General features: G+C 39.8%; 1 protein-coding gene across 7 annotated transcripts in view; it reads left to right on the top strand.

Annotated features, from left to right (window-relative positions):
* The window catches only part of LOC101157752 (NLR family CARD domain-containing protein 3), a 59,546-nt gene extending 45,986 nt beyond the window's left edge, over window positions 1-13,560 (top strand). For 6 of the 7 annotated variants that reach the window (XM_023961780.2, XM_078929956.1, XM_078929961.1 and 3 more), the window contains 5 exons: window positions 726-2,514; window positions 2,600-2,773; window positions 3,184-3,354; window positions 11,004-11,050; window positions 11,201-13,560. In XM_023961780.2, the coding sequence (XP_023817548.2) occupies window positions 726-2,514; window positions 2,600-2,773; window positions 3,184-3,354; window positions 11,004-11,050; window positions 11,201-11,727 (2,708 nt within the window). In that variant the 3' untranslated portion in view covers window positions 11,728-13,560. Of the gene's footprint in view, window positions 1-725; window positions 2,515-2,599; window positions 2,808-3,183; window positions 3,355-11,003; window positions 11,051-11,200 lie in introns of all 7 variants that reach the window. The other variant, XM_078929959.1, reaches the window with a different exon arrangement.
* The last annotated feature ends 2,251 nt before the right edge of the window (window positions 13,561-15,811 follow it).

Below are 15,811 nucleotides of genomic sequence, written 5' to 3'. Positions count from 1 at the left end.
CAGTGGCGGCGTGCTTTACTCCACTGCATCCAATGCTTTGAATTGCACTTGGTGATGTGTAGCTGCTCGGCCATGGAAACCCATTCCATGAAGCTCTCTGCGTGCTGTACTTGGGCTAATCTGAAGGTCACATGAAGTTTGGAGCTCTGTAGCATTGAACTCTGCACTTCAGCATCCATTGACCTCTCTCTGTCAGTTTATGTGGTCTACCGCTTTGTGGCTGAGTTGCTGTTGATGCTGCATTTGCTGTTGCCACAAATCTCTTAATAGTATAATGATCCCGCCCGCTTAAGTTTTCTTGAAATATCCAGGGTTTTCATGCCTTGTTCAAGGCGTTTAACTACCAGTATTTCAATGCTTTTCAGCAGAGATCCTTTTCTTTCCCATACTGCTTGAAAATGATGACCTGCTGAATAATGTGGAACGTCCTTCTTTAGTAGTTTTTCCCTTAATTGGAGTCACCTGGCAAACTAATTATCACAGGTGTCTGAGATTAATGCCAGTGATCCAAAGAGCTCAGAGACACAATTTCATCCTTGAGTTTAACTTAAAAAAACAAAAAAAACAAGAATCTTTATGTACATCTACTGAAAAAGAATAATTTTGACACTCAGATAAATTTGCATAGTAATTTGGAACTGTATCAATGCGCTAATCAGCACTTACTCTCATTCCCATTATATAGAGATGCAGAGTGTTTATTTACTTTTGCTTTTGTGATACAGGATCCTATGCTGGAGTCTGTCAACATAAACTACAGTCTAAGCTGAAGAAAAAGTTCCAGTGTGTGTTTGAGGGGATTACTAAAGCAGGAAACCCAACCCTTCTAAATGAGATCTACACTGAGCTCTACATCGCAAAAGGAACTGGAGAGATCAACCAAGAACATGAGATCAGACAGATTGAAGCAGCTTCCATGAAAGCAGACAGAGCAGACACAAGTATCAGACAAGAGAACCTCTTCAAGCCCTCAGCTGAAAGACAAGAACCAATCAGAACTGTGATGACAAAGGGAGTGGCCGGCATCGGAAAAACAGTCTTGACACAGAAATTCACTCTGGACTGGGCTGAAGGCAAAGCCCACCAGAACATCCACTTCACATTTCCATTCACTTTCAGAGAGCTGAATGTGCTGAAAGAGAAGAATTTCAGCTTGGTGGAACTTGTTCATCACTTCTTCCCTGAAACCAAAGAAGCAGGAATCTGCAGCTTCGAAGACTTCCAGGTGCTCTTCATCTTTGATGGTCTGGATGAGTGTCGACTTCCTCTGGACTTCCACAAGACTCTGATCCTAAATGACCCTAGAAAGTCCACCTCAGTGGCTGATCTGCTGACAAACCTCATCAGGGGGAACCTGCTTCCCTCTGCTCGTCTTTGGATAACCACACGACCTGCAGCAGCCAATCAGATCCCTGCTGACTGTGTTGACATGGTGACAGAGGTTAGAGGCTTCAACGACCCACAGAAGGAGGAGTACTTCAGGAAGAGATTCAGAGATGAAGAGCAGGCCAGAAAGATGATCTCTCACATTAAGACATCCCGAAGCCTCCACATCATGTGCCACATCCCAGTCTTCTGTTGGATCACTGCTACAGTTTTGGAGAATCTGCTGAAGAGCAAAAAGAAAGGAGATCTGCCCAACAGTCTGACTGAGATGTACATCCACTTCCTGGTGGTTCAGGCCAAAGTCCAAATGGTCAAGTATGATGGAGGAGCTGAGACAGATGCTCACTGGAGTCCAGAGAGCAGGAAGATGATGAAGTCACTGGGAAAACTGGCTTTTGAGCAACTGCAGAAAGGTAACCTGATCTTCTATGAATCTGACCTGACAGATTGTGGCATTGATATCAGAGCAGCCTCAGTGTACTCAGGAGTGTTCACACAGATCTTTAGAGAGGAGAGAGGCCTGTACCAGGACAAGATCTTCTGCTTCATACATCTGAGTGTTCAGGAGTTTCTGGCTGCTCTTCATGTCCATCTGACCTTTATCACCTCTGGAGTTAACCTGATTGAAAAACAAAAAGCAAAGTTCCCTAAATTAAATCAAATCAGGCCAACTCAGTTCTACCAGAGTGCTGTAACAACAGCCCTACAGAGTCCAAATGGACACTTGGACTTGTTCCTCCGCTTCCTCCTGGGCCTTTCACTGCAGACCAATCAGAGTCTCCTACGAGGTCTGCTGACACAGACAGGAAGTAGCTCCCAAACCAATCAGGAAACAGCTAAGTTTATCAAGGAGAAGATCAGTGAGAATCTGTCTGCAGAGAAAAGCATCAACATGTTCCACTGTCTGAATGAACTGAATGATGGTTCTCTAGTGGAGGAGATCCAACAGTCCCTCAGTTCAGGACGTCTCTCCACTGATGAACTGTCTCCTGCTCAGTGGTCAGCTCTGGCTTTCATCTTACTGTCATCAGAAGAAGATCTGGAAGTGTTTGACCTCAAGAAATACTCTGGCTCGGAGGAGGCTCTTCTGAGGCTGCTGCCTGTGATCAAAGCCTCCAGAAAATCTATGTAAGAAAAACTAGTGAACAGTAATAGTGGATAAAATGTTTGTCAAAATTACTAGTATTCATTTACAGTTTTTTTTTCTCTTTAGCTTGCGTGACTGTAAGCTGTCAGAGAGAAGCTGTGAAGCTCTGTCTTCAGTTCTCAGCTCTCAGTCCTCCAGTCTCAGAGATCTGGACCTGAGCAACAACGACCTGCAGGATTCAGGAGTGAAGCTGCTTTCATTGGCAATGCGTAGTCCAAAATGTCAACTGGAGACTCTTAGGTTGGGTTTTTTTATAATTAAGTCTTTGTTCAAGGTATTTACTTGTTTTCTCTAATTTAATATTTGCGCTGTGTAATCTCAAAGGCAAAACAAATTAAACAAAAATCCAAACAACTTGTAAGCTGCAAGGCATTTGAGGCATTGAGACAGACATATGTCTCTTTCCTTGAAGCTGAATATAAAATTCAGGAAGTGGTCTACAAAATGGGAAGAGAAGGTTGGAAAGCAGACATAAAGGCAGTGGATCCACTTGAAGCTCCAGGTGGAGGAAGATCAAAGCTCCAAATGTGACATTGGTCCAACTTGAGTCATAAAGAGCCAACCTCGAGTACATGACAACACAGTAACAGTTAAGGAAAACAGTTTTAGTTTGTGTGAACATGTGCTGGATGTGTGTTGTTTATCTGCAGTCTGTCAGGCTGTCTGATCACAGAGGAAGGCTGTGCTTCTCTGGCCTCAGCTCTGAGCTCCAATCCTTCCCATCTAAGAGAGCTGGACCTGAGCTACAATCATCCAGGGGAGGCAGTGAAGCTCCTGAATGCTGGACTGAAGGATCCAAACTGGAGACTGGACTCTCTGAGGTATGGAGAACTGTACAGCATACATGTGTAACAGAAGAGGGAGAGTTCAAGTGATAGGGTGAACATCTTAAGACGGGGAGATTGTGCGTCACGTTACAACAAGCACTTAATTTCTATTTGGCCCACTTAAAGTGACCCAGATTTCCTTTTCCCCCAATAATGGTTTATTTCAAGCAATCAAAGCAAGAATAATCCACAAAACAATACAATCAGCAGTTTTACATTCATACAAAGACTTATCAAATTTAGGATAGTTAACCATTAAATGAAAGATTGCTTGAAAGGAGCGAATTTATATAATCCCACCCCTGTTTTACCTTACCATTTTTATTACATTCATCATCATCCGGTTCATAACTTCTATCAGACAGAATTAAGAATTCTTAAGTATCAATTAATTACACGACAAAGATGAATTACGTAGTTATTATGTAAAAATAGACATAACTCTATTTTGGAAATCCGCATAGCACATGCAGTTATCTAAAATAGGTGCAGATTATTTTCATTAGAAAACTCCTATGATTAAAAATGATACTATGTCAGAAAATAATAGACATAACACTGTTTCAGAAAAAGTCATAGCATATGCAGATCAAGTTTCAAAAATATATGCAGATTATTTTTTTCATTAGAACAATCATGAATATAATTAGACATAACACTATTTCTGAAACCATAATAGCATCTGCAGATCAAGTAAAAATATGATAAAAATGATATGATAAAAATATGTGTTATCCTTCATTATAAAAAATCATGAATCAATTTTTGGGGCAAGTGAAGTTATATAATTAGAGAACAATCACTTTAACCCTATTCAATTATTGATTAAGCCATTTTATTATTATGATTAAGGTAATGCTGTGAAATAAAAAAGGGTCTATATTCTGTGGATTGTCAAAGGTTGGTAAGTCCATCTTCTGCTGTCCGACTGACAGCCATTGTTCTGTATTTAACAGAGTTTATAAGTTCTCTTCGCTGTGATGTCTGCAGAATTAGTTTAAGGTCCTTTTTCTTTCTTCAGCTGTTATCAGCACAGCTGAAAGTTGAGGTTAAGTTGTCTGCAGGTCAGAACTCTGCTGAAAATCAGGGTCACTGTAGACTTTTATATTCCTCAGGCGCCATATTTCTTTTAAATTATATTTTGCTCTTTGATTGAATACTGCATTTGTTAGCTCAGTCGTCAGTGATCAAACACTTCTCAAAGTCCGTCATCTTGTTGACAACCAGTACTTTGGACCGGTCCGGTGTACCGAGTGGTTTAACGAAGATCCTGCAGCCTTTTACAAAGTGTTCAGAATCTGCTTACGCTTCCTGAGAAGCCTGGCATGTTTGGCAATTTTTGCATTCCTTCTGGTCATATGGTCATTTAGATGAATAGCAGATCCTTTTCAATTTTTCCCTTTGGTTCAGTACTGCTAGCTTGTTTTTGATTCTCAATCCTGATGAGGATCGCAGGCTTTTCTGTCTGATGGGAAGCGGGCGGCAGATCTTGACAGCATTAAGATCCAGGGAAATCCCTTTAGACGATAGTAATGTTTCCACTTGGTGTTCCAGAGTCTCTCCATCACTCCCAGTTTTAAAAAGAAATGCTAGCAATGCTTGCGCTATTAGCACTAACAAGGTTAGCTCCAGCTGCAGTTAGCTTTGCCCGAGGTTTGATCTGTAATCCAGTGAGAATGACATTAATCATCCTTGTTTGTTGCTGCTTTTGAGCTCAGAATTTTCAGAACTCTTCCACTAGCTCCATGAGAGGAGTTAGCTTAGCCTGAATGTCACTCACTCATTCCATGAAAGGATACAACGTAGCTTGGATGTCGTCGAGGATTATTTTTGTTGTACTCGTTACTTGTTCCTTTGTTTTTCTTCGGGGCCATTGTCATCTCTCTTATTTGGAGATAATCAACTTTTAAGTCATTTGAAGATCGTTATGAGAGCAGCTGGAAGAAAAAAAACTTTTTTGGGGGGGGTTAGAGACTCTGGTCCAGACCTAGGAACTGCTATCTGACCCATCTTTGGAGGTGGTTTTGGTTTGTTTCCAGTCGGACTGAGCTTCAGTTCGCTCTCAGATTCCTCAGTCTGAATAGGCTCCACGCTTGGAGAGGAACAACTGCACCAAAACGGCCACCGTAGAGCATAAATGTTTTTTGTTCATGTTGGATTGCCCGGTGGTAACCTCTCACTGAGGATGTAACATTAGGGAGTTGATGGTGAGCAGAATTTAGCCACAAACAAAAGCACTTGGAGACAGCACTGAGCTCTTAGATTGTTTCCATTTGTTGTGAGTCTCTGCAGATATCAAGTGACAGGTCACAGCCTGAACTTCTGAGTTATATCCCTCAGTATTTAGTTCCTGGTGTCAACTCTCTAAAGAGACAAGTAAATTATCATCACTCCCTACTTAAAAATCCATTCTGATGAAAACTGTGGGTTTAACACATTCTTATACCATTTTTCTGATGATGGAAGACAAAGTTTGAGAAAATCTGAATTAAAATTTCGGGTTGTAACAATTAACTGATGAATTGATGAATTAATTAGTTATTCCTACGATCCAACCAGATTAATCTGTCTGAGGCAAGTTGTTAATCGAAGCAGCCTAAACCATTAAAAAATCGATTCAAAATGAGATCAATTTACAATTAATATTGTAAATTACCAATTGGATTGAGGTACAATAGGCTTATGTTCCTATAAGGTGAAAACGACCAAGTGTATCGCAGCAGACAACACACACATGTGATGACATCAGCATAAACTGATCAACCATCATTTCAGTCCAATGTGTGGACACACTTTGAATTTAGCAAAGTCATGTGACCATCCAGTGTGCTAGAATGTTAGAATGTTCTAAGAATGTTCCCTTTGGATCATTTGGATGTGGCAAAACAACAGTGGTGAACTTTAGGAAACTAAAATGTGAATAGATTTGACATTCATTCTTGTTTACTTGTTTGTCTGCACACACATTTAATTTACACTTGACTACTTTAAAGAACTACAAGGAATCTGGAAAACTTCACCTGCACTGTTCAGTACCCAGGTATTTATCTCTGAGTCACACTGGTTGATGTTTTGGCTAAAGATGTCCCTGTCTGATTGGCTCGAACTACAGCATCATCTCATAAATGAAACAAAATTGATTATGAATCTTCTTGGCAACCAGTAATTATGATATGAATCGTTGTTAAAATAATTTGTTACAGCCCAATCAAAATTGCATTTTTGTTTGTATCTTTATTCAAATCATGAATCAGGAGCAGACAAAAAATGCAGTTTGAAAAATATCGTATTTGTGACGTAGCAAAAAGGCTGGGTGGGCCACAGTCTCCCTGATCTGCTCCATTCTGATGCATCCACTTGCAGACAAATAAATCCATGTATGTCTTTGTCTTCCTTGTCTGAGCTGGAATCCCGTTTCTGAATTGTTTTGCTTGCCACTTTTGTTGCACCACTAATACTAGCTTGGGGTTTTAAGGGGCTGTAAGTTAACAGAAGAGACTGTAAACGGAGAGTTTATAGCAGCAGGGTTATTCCGCGCAAACAGTCTCGCCCACAACTCGAAGACAAATTTCTGGTGAACTCCTGCTGCTCTGCAGAAACCATGATGGCGAGAACGACACTGGATTTTGGGGGTTTTGGCTAAAAAAAACAGCATCATCATAATGATTAGACACCTGGGAACACTTTGAAAGTAGATAAAAAGATGATCAGATTGGGACTCTAAACATACAAAAGTCAATACAGAAAGAACATGGTCTTAACAGAAACACAACCACATAAAGTTCTTTTCAAAATGAGTTACTGAGAACATGGTTCTGAGAACACTGGGCTTCATTTTCTTCTGGCATATCTCTGACTAGTCAGTCCAGGGACGCAAAAAAGTGGGTATGCAGCATATGCATCGCATAGGGGCGCCGGCCAAGGGGGCCGCCAAACTGAAGTTGTGAAAATTAGTTATAGTTCGTATTTTTTAATTTCACAGCTGTTTGTGCACAAATATTTACATAATATGATCAGTCACAGAAGCACAACGTAACTGATTGGGCGCCACAGCTGCTCCTTCCTCATTCGTTTCTTGTACAGAGAGCGCAATCGAACGCGCTTGAACGAGCTCTCGCGGTGACGACGTCTGATACTTTTTATTTGAACTGTGTGATCATCTGATGACAGTGCGCTTTAAATGGAAAGGCAAAAGAAAAAAACAATCGGGGGCTCAAAACAGAAAACACAAAAGGGACAAAGATGTGGTGTGAAAGACAAAAAGTATCTCCAAATGATTAAGAGACAGCAGGTACATTAGCAGTGTTAAAAACAGGCTAAAAAACATTCAGGCTAAAGCTGGTCACAAGTGTCTTGCAGCTGTACTACATGTACCAAAAGACTGAAAAAGTTTTTATCCTCTGACTGAAACAGCACTAAATGATGATAAAGCTGCTACTATGGAAGAGGGGAGAAGTATGTGTGATGTGGGTTAGATGGTGTTTTTGTTTCTTTTTATGTTAAAAGTTAAGATAATTATTTATTTTGAGTGACTATTTAGTTTACAGCCTGTTGCTTTTAATATCACTTTGGCTGAACATTTTGGATTTCAGTGGAATATTTGGAGATGTTTGACAACAATGAAGAAATCTATTCTATTTTATCCCACAACTAAGTGATATCCAACAAAAATATCACTTAAAATTCAAAAATATTTCTATTTTTAACATATAGTGTAGTCGCTGTATTCTATTTAAATTTTCCTAACACAAAGTTAATATCACACAGCTGTGAGGATGGAGAAAAAGACGAGAAGAGAGAAAAAGAATCAGGACAGATGGAGGAAAGAAACGGGTTGGTCTTATGGTGGACGTTCGCTGTGTATTCTTCATTTTAAAAGAACATGAATCAGCAAGATGTTTTATATGTTTAAACGGCAGTGTTCTGAATCCCAAACAAACCGAACCAATTCCACCTGGGTCGTTAACAGCTGAAAGAGGTGACCAGTTTGGGGAGGGGGTGACACGCTACCCAACCCCCAGTTGAGGACAAAGGACTCTTAACGAACCGAAACCAAGTAGGCTAAGTTGACAATACCCTTCAGTTTCATGGCTGACTCCTCCCCCATGAGCGCTTATATACCAGCTCTTTAACCAGCTAATTCAGAATTGACAAAGCCTTTTGGATAAGAGGTGAAACGTCTTCTAACTTTACAAACTAAGTCTAGATGCTTCCGGTTCCGGGGTTAAGGCAGGACGCGTGGTCGCGGCTCTCTGCGGATACTATCTTCAAATTACTTAAGAAGTTGATTTTCTCCAAAAAGAGAGCTGACCATGCCCCCGAAGAAACCCCAGGAATATGAAGAGCTCAAAAAATCTCTTGACATTATTCAAGAAACGCTGAAAAGTTTTATGGATCAAGTGTCGGCTAAACTAACGCCACTCTGGGAGATGATGGAAGAGTTCCGAAGATTTCGGGCTCAAAACGAGCAGGGAGAAAACCGGGTCGAGATTCTGGAGAAAAGACTGGACGATGTGGATCAGCAAGTAAGGATGAATAATGTCTTTCTCACTGGAGTACCAATCAAGCCTCGAGCGAAGCTGAATTCAGCTGGAGCTAGCGCTGCTAATGCTAGCGCTAGCGTAGCTAGCAGTGCTAATACGGAGATCGACGCGTCGCTGGAGCAGCAAATACATTCATTTCTCACATCTAAAGGGATTTCCCTGGATCTCAATACCATCGAGACCTGCCACCTGCTCCCCAGGAGAAAGGAGACGGATAAACCAGCGATCCTCATCAGGTTTGTGAATCACAAACACAAGCTAGCTCTGATGAATCAACGCAAAAACCTGAAAGGTTCGGCTGCTTATCTGAACGACCATCTGACCAGGAGGAATGCTGAAATCTCAAAACATGCACGGCTTCTCAGGAAGCGTAAGCAGATTGAGAACACTTGGGTTAAAGGCTGCAGGATTTATGTCAAACCGCTCGGTCCAGAGGACCGCACCAAGGTTATGGTTGTGAACACCATGAAGGACTTTGAGAAGTGTTTGATCACGGTCGTCTGAATCAACGTGGAGTAATAAATCAAAGAGCCAAATAATTTCAAGAAATATGACACCTGGATTCCTCACTTTCTCCATCGTCTGACGTCACCTGAATAACAGCAGAGCTCTGACCTGCAGACAATTTGACCTCAACTTTCACCGCAGCTGATATCAGCTGAAGAAGGATATGGACCTGAATCTAATGTCTGCAGACATAATATCGAAGAGAACTATTAACTCTGTTTAAACCCAGAAGTACGGCTGTTATCAGTAAAAGAAGAAATACCAACCTTGGACAATCGACAGATTGTGGACCCTTTTAATTTTTTTTCCTTACAGCATTACCTTATTATAAAAAAGAAAAAGAAAAAAAAAAAAAAATTAAAAAAGTAAAACAAATGATTAATCACTTATTGAAAATTGTTAAATTGATTGACTTTTGATGATATTACCTCACTTGCTCCTAAAATTGATAAAATGATTCAAAAATCTTTCCTAATGTAGCATAATTTTGCACATGTTTTTAACTTTTGATACTTGATGAAATTTTGCTATGATAACTCCTGAAACAGTGTTGTGTCTATTTTACTGGTATAGTATTATGTTTTAAAGCATATGAATGACTTTTAAAAGTAACATAATTTGCATATATTTCAGATGCTGCATTTGCCATGTTGATTTCTAAAGTTATTTTTGACGTAGTACTTAAGTAATTTCATCTTTGGCACGTGCTTTATTGATACCTTATGATTCTTAATTCTGTCTGATAAAACCTAGGAACCGGATATTGATAAATCATGTAATAAAATGGTTATAGTATAACGGGGTGGGATTATATAAGTTCGCTTCTTTCCACTCCCTTTCAAGCAATTTTTATTAATTATGTCTAATTATCCTAAGTTTGATTAGTTACTGTATGAATGTATAACTGATGATTATATTGCTTTTGTGTGTATTACTCCTATTTGATTGCTTGAAATAAACCATTTCAAAACAAAAAAAAAAAAAATGACAGCCCCTAAACCTACTACTGTGAAGTCTAGACATACAAAAGAAGTCAGTCCCAACAGTGAAGAACGAGGAGAGGTTCAGATGATGATGATAATGATAGAAAGAGAGACGATCAGCTGGTGATGAAGAAGAAGAACAGAGAGATACAGAGGAGAGGGCTGGGGCAAGGCATTACTCAGAAGATCCTTCTGAATGGCCTTCACCACACAAATTTGGGGAATTATTGAGGCAAAACACTGTTGAAAATGGCTCACAACAATGTAGATAAAAATGTCGATAAGAAGTAATTAGATTTATACATTTAAACAATAAAGTTGCCGTGTGGGTGTTTAGATAGCTTTAGGAGGGGTGGATGGGAGGTTTTATTGTGTGTATTTGTGTCTGTGTTTTTGTGTGTGTTGGGGGGGGGGGGTTACGTGACCGTAGTTGCGCCCCTGATTCTGTACTATAGTGAGAAAGGTTGGAGGATAGAGCGGATGTCACAAATCTTTTTCAAAATCAAGGAGTCACTTGACCACACCTTCCCAACACTAACACTCTTCTTTCATCAATAAATCCCTTAGCATAAATATTCTGAGATAAGTCTGACGGCCCTCTTTCTTTCAGGGTGGAACCCGCTGGTCTCCGCTGGTTGACATCAGGTCCCTGGAGATGTAAGTGAGCTTTTCCTTTGATTCATGACAACAAAGCAGCACATTTCAGCATGTTCAGATATCCCACTTTCATGAATCCTCATCAGAGTCAATGAATGAACAGATGTGTGTCAATAACTGCTGCTGGATTGTGTTTGCTTTCGCCATCAGATTCCTGTCAGCTCACAATTGACACAAACACAGTGAACAAAAAGCTCAAACTGTCTGACAGCAACAAGAAGGTGACCTTTGTGGAGGAGCTTCACTCATACCCTGATCATTCAGACAGATTCGATGGTTGGTCTCAGCTGCTGTGCAGAGATGGCCTGACCGCTCGCTGCTACTGGGAGGTCGAGTGGAAAGGAAAAGTTCATGTATCAGTGAGTTCCAGAGGAATAAAAAGGAGAGGAGACAGAGGAGACTGTTTGTTTGGGTTAAATAGTCATTCCTGGAGTTTGAGCTGCTCTGACGATCTTGGTTATTCAGTGTGGCATGATGGTAAACAAACATTCTCCTCTTCATCCATTTCCTCTCACAGAGTAGCAGTGTATGTGGACTTTCCTGTTGGCACGCTGTCATTTTTTAGAGTTTCCGGTCACTCATTGATCCCCCTCCACACCTTCAACACCACATTCACTGAACCTCTTTATCCTGGATTTGGATTCAGTTTGCTTGGTTCCTCTGTGCTTCTGTGCTGAGTTTGGTGTAAGACCTTCAAAGAGCTTTGGGAGTTCTCTGGCACCCCCAGAAGCAGCGGCAAAGACGTTTGCCAATATACACAGTTTAAAACATTTTAAATTCCTTATGATTCCTTCTTTTTCCAGTCCTTTAAAGATTAAAACAATCATTATTCCAAGATTTTCTGATAGATAGATTTTCAGGTAGATTTTTTCTACCTGAACATGGTTCAGACAGACACGTGTACCACGCATCCTTGTGGTAATATCCCAAAGTGGCAAGTATTTTGTAAAATCAAATTACTGAAAAAACTGTGTTTTTAAATATTTCAATTTGTCTTTTAATTTTTTTTGTTTGTCAATTGTTTTTAATGGAATTGAAATATAAATTACTTCTTTTTCATTAATGCCACTTCAGTGGTTCACAAACACTTCAATGTCATATGTAAAGATAAATAAAGAACTAAATAACTGGTGATTTAATAAATCTAATGTATTTGTGCTAAAACATAATATAACAATACATTTTTTAACCTTTCAAATAAAATATTTTGTGGTTTGAATTTCATCACCAAAGGGTGTTTTGTTTAACAGAAAATAAAAAAATGATATCTTTTTCCAGGGGTACACAAACCGTACCCATGCCCATATTTGTGCAAAAGTGAATAAGCAGGTGGGTTGAACGAATGTGTGCGTCTTACAGTGCACCTTGATCCCACTGAATGCTCCAGCAAAGGCAGGAGGCCCGGCACCCCACAGCCAGCGGCAGACAGCACAGCAGCCCGGCCGATCCAGGCATCGAAACTTTTTTTTTTTGCTTTCGTAAAATATTTTTGTATTTACAACACAAATGTTTTCGCATGCGTTGTGTCTCATCTTGCTTTTTCTCTATCTTTGATTTTGCTCTCATAAGTTTCAGTTTAGTGTGACATAGCCGCCATCGAACAGCCTGCTGATTGGTCTAGATTCTAACCAATCAGGTGTCTCTGTTTGTATTGATGGTGCTTGGAGGCAGACATTTACTTTGGACATTGTCGGTTCTGTTCGAACGGGATTCTGCAGTCTTCAACCATTCTGGCTCGTTTCTCTCAGAGTAAAATGCAGAAGGAACTCGAAGCCATAAAAAAATAAAACTGTTTTTTTTTTATTTATTTATGTTAGTGTAGCGACCAATGTGTTTAAATGTCCCCAGCAGAACTCTGACTCCGTCCAGTCAGAAGTAACAGTTTTTACGATTAAGATTTGTATCTGAACCATTGTTTTATTTTCATCAATAAATGTTGAAATATGAAGACAAAATTTTTCTCCATGAATGTGAAAATAAAGATACAATCAATTATTTATTTTTCTGTTTTTTCCCCCAGAAATGAACAAAGCAGTCTTTTTTGTTTTTCTCACTGTTGGTTTTCGGTTTGAAAAACAGATGAAGGAATGATACACAGATTCATACGATTGGCTGAAAACGAACACGGCTGGTTGGCTGATGAATTTGATTGACAAATTCATTGGAAGCAAGAAGCAAGACAAGGAAAAGTGGTAACTGCTTAATTTTATTGTTGGTGAGGGGAAACTTGCGATTCACACAAGCAGGAAATGCAAAATAGCAGGCGGACCTCTAGCTGATGCAGTTCGTATGTGGCACTGTAATGTCCGTCCAGGCTAAAGCTGGAATTCTCCTTTTTCAGACTGTCGAACTGTTTGTCCTGTTTTAAAACAATCTGCTGCTTTGACATTGTTCTACGTCATGTGTCAAATGGTGAACTATGTTATGCTCCTTTTTTATGTGAGTAATTGTTCTTTTTCTTGTTATATGTGATCCTTGATTAAAATGACGTTTTAAAACAAAAAAAAAAACACTCTTCTAATATTTTAATGCAGGTGTGGGTACCGGATGTTCTCGGGTTGCCAGATGTTCTCGGGGTCCTTCGGGGTCCTTCCACCAATGATGACGTCACACTATTTGATTGGCTGTAAGTTGCCACGACCAATGAGTTAACGTCGCTAAGTTTTTTTAAAAACTTTATTGACAATTGCGGTATCATACATTAACAATTACATTAACGTTAACAACGAACAATAACGATGTAATCAATATTGCCTCGAAGATCAGTCACCATTGCCAAATATAACATATTGACATAGAAAATAAAGAATAGAGGGGAAAAAAAGAAACAATGGACATAACACAAATAAATAAAACATAAGTAAAATAAAATAAAGGAACATAGAAAAAATCTAAGTAGTCTAATACTAGTTAAGTTAGGGGTACTCGTGAAGTTTGTATTTCTGAACAAAACTAAGCAATTTCAAGCCATTCTTCTTTTTCATATAATGAAGTGATTGAAAGCAAAAACAGAGCTCTTTATTAAATGTTATAAAAGTGGTTTGGTCTTCAAAACTTGACCTCACCAAGATGGCGGTGCTCTCCTCCCATGAGGGAAACCACGTGATGTCTCCTCTAGTGATATAACTCATTGGAAGGACCCTGAAGGACCCAGAGAACATCCGGCAACCCGAGAACATCCGGTACCTACACCGGCTGTACACTCACTGGTGTGACGCTGCCCGCTACAGGTGTTTATTAGAATTCAATCAACTATTACAATACAGACCAGCTCGTTGTGAACTTAAATGAATGACTAACTCAGAACAGTCACAGTTTTTCTTGTGTATTAATTGGACTTTTAGGAAAAAAAACTTTTGTAAAACCTAAACAATGTGCTTTCCAATCAAGATGACATTAGCCCATATAAAAAGTAAATATGTCTTATTTAGTTTGCAATGATTTTGCTTCCGTGTAATCACTCGGACTAACCATGATTTTCCAGTCTGGCCAAACTTGTGTTGAATGACTTTGGTGCAGCCTGCACTGTGGTGTGGTGGTCAGCACTGTTTGAAATCCTGGCTGGGTCGTTTATGTGGAGTTTGCATGTTCTCCCTCTGCATGTGTAGGTTTTGTTGCAAAAAAAAATATTAAAAACAAAACGGCTCCCAGCCCCCCACGACTCAGTTCTCATGATTCATGTTAATGAGCCGTTTCAAAGAATTTGTGAACATCGCAACTCTAATGGAGATAAAACCAACCCGTACCAGAATAACGGGAAGAAGAAAATTTGGAAAAGAAATGGTACAGCTCCAGAACTCGGTGCTGCCTCACCTAACTACCTGTGCTATAACTGAATAGCAATTTTGATTATAGAAATGATTGAAATTACTTAATCTACACAGAAATTGCATTAGTATCACAGACCAGTGGACAAATATCTATTTCATCATTAGTATACATCTGATGGAGGTGAGGATGACATGCCCCTGATCGCATGACACTGGTGAGATCATCCAAAAGATTAACTTTGAAAGAAACAGAGTCTAGCTGTGAAGTGCCCCACCTGTTTTCCTTCTCACCTGCTATCATGTAATGAATACTACTAATAAAATAAATATCTGTCTATTAATCTCTTCTATAAATGCAATTTATACATATGATTCTAGTCATTGTAATCTTTTTTCTGTGAGACAAACTCTTGCAGTAGAATACATTTATTTTCACATACTTAATTTACATCTTAGTTGGCATTCACAAACTTTGATTGGCATAAGGCTCCGTACAATTCCATGAGATAATTTCCATAAACTTTACGGTAAAAACCCCGAACGGAGCCCACAGGTGGAAGCCGGGGAGGAGGGTGGGGCAACGAATGCAGCGCTGCGGTAAGAAAGAGAATGAACAACTGCACACCTGGACTTAAATAGTACGCTGAACAAGTGAGTTAATTAACTACCGCCCTGGGGGGGGGGACTGCAGCGTTTGACTGCCTGAAAGGCGAACTCGTTCGCTATTTTATTTTCAAGACTGCTGTTCAATTACTTAGACTGCGCAGGTAGCCCCAAACTCTGCCTCTCAGCAGCTGGTGCTACTAGATGAATGTTTTCCCAACCTCATCTGATCTTCCCTCCTTTCTGCAGTTTACTGAACCTTGTCAAGAAGTATTTTGTATGGCTCAAGGCCTGCATCCAGGTCTCCTCTCTATTCAGCAGATACCTCCATTGTACACAGAAGAGCTCCTAAGGTATGCTGATTCGCATATTTGGTTTGGCAAAGATT

Source organism: Oryzias latipes, chromosome 13, assembly GCF_053564925.1.
Source record: "Oryzias latipes strain Hd-rR chromosome 13, Olatipes_Hd-rR_3.1".
NCBI classification, from domain to species: Eukaryota; Metazoa; Chordata; class Actinopteri; order Beloniformes; family Adrianichthyidae; genus Oryzias; species Oryzias latipes.
The sequence above is the reverse complement of the archived record's forward strand: the minus strand, read 5'-3'. Positions and strand labels throughout refer to the sequence as shown.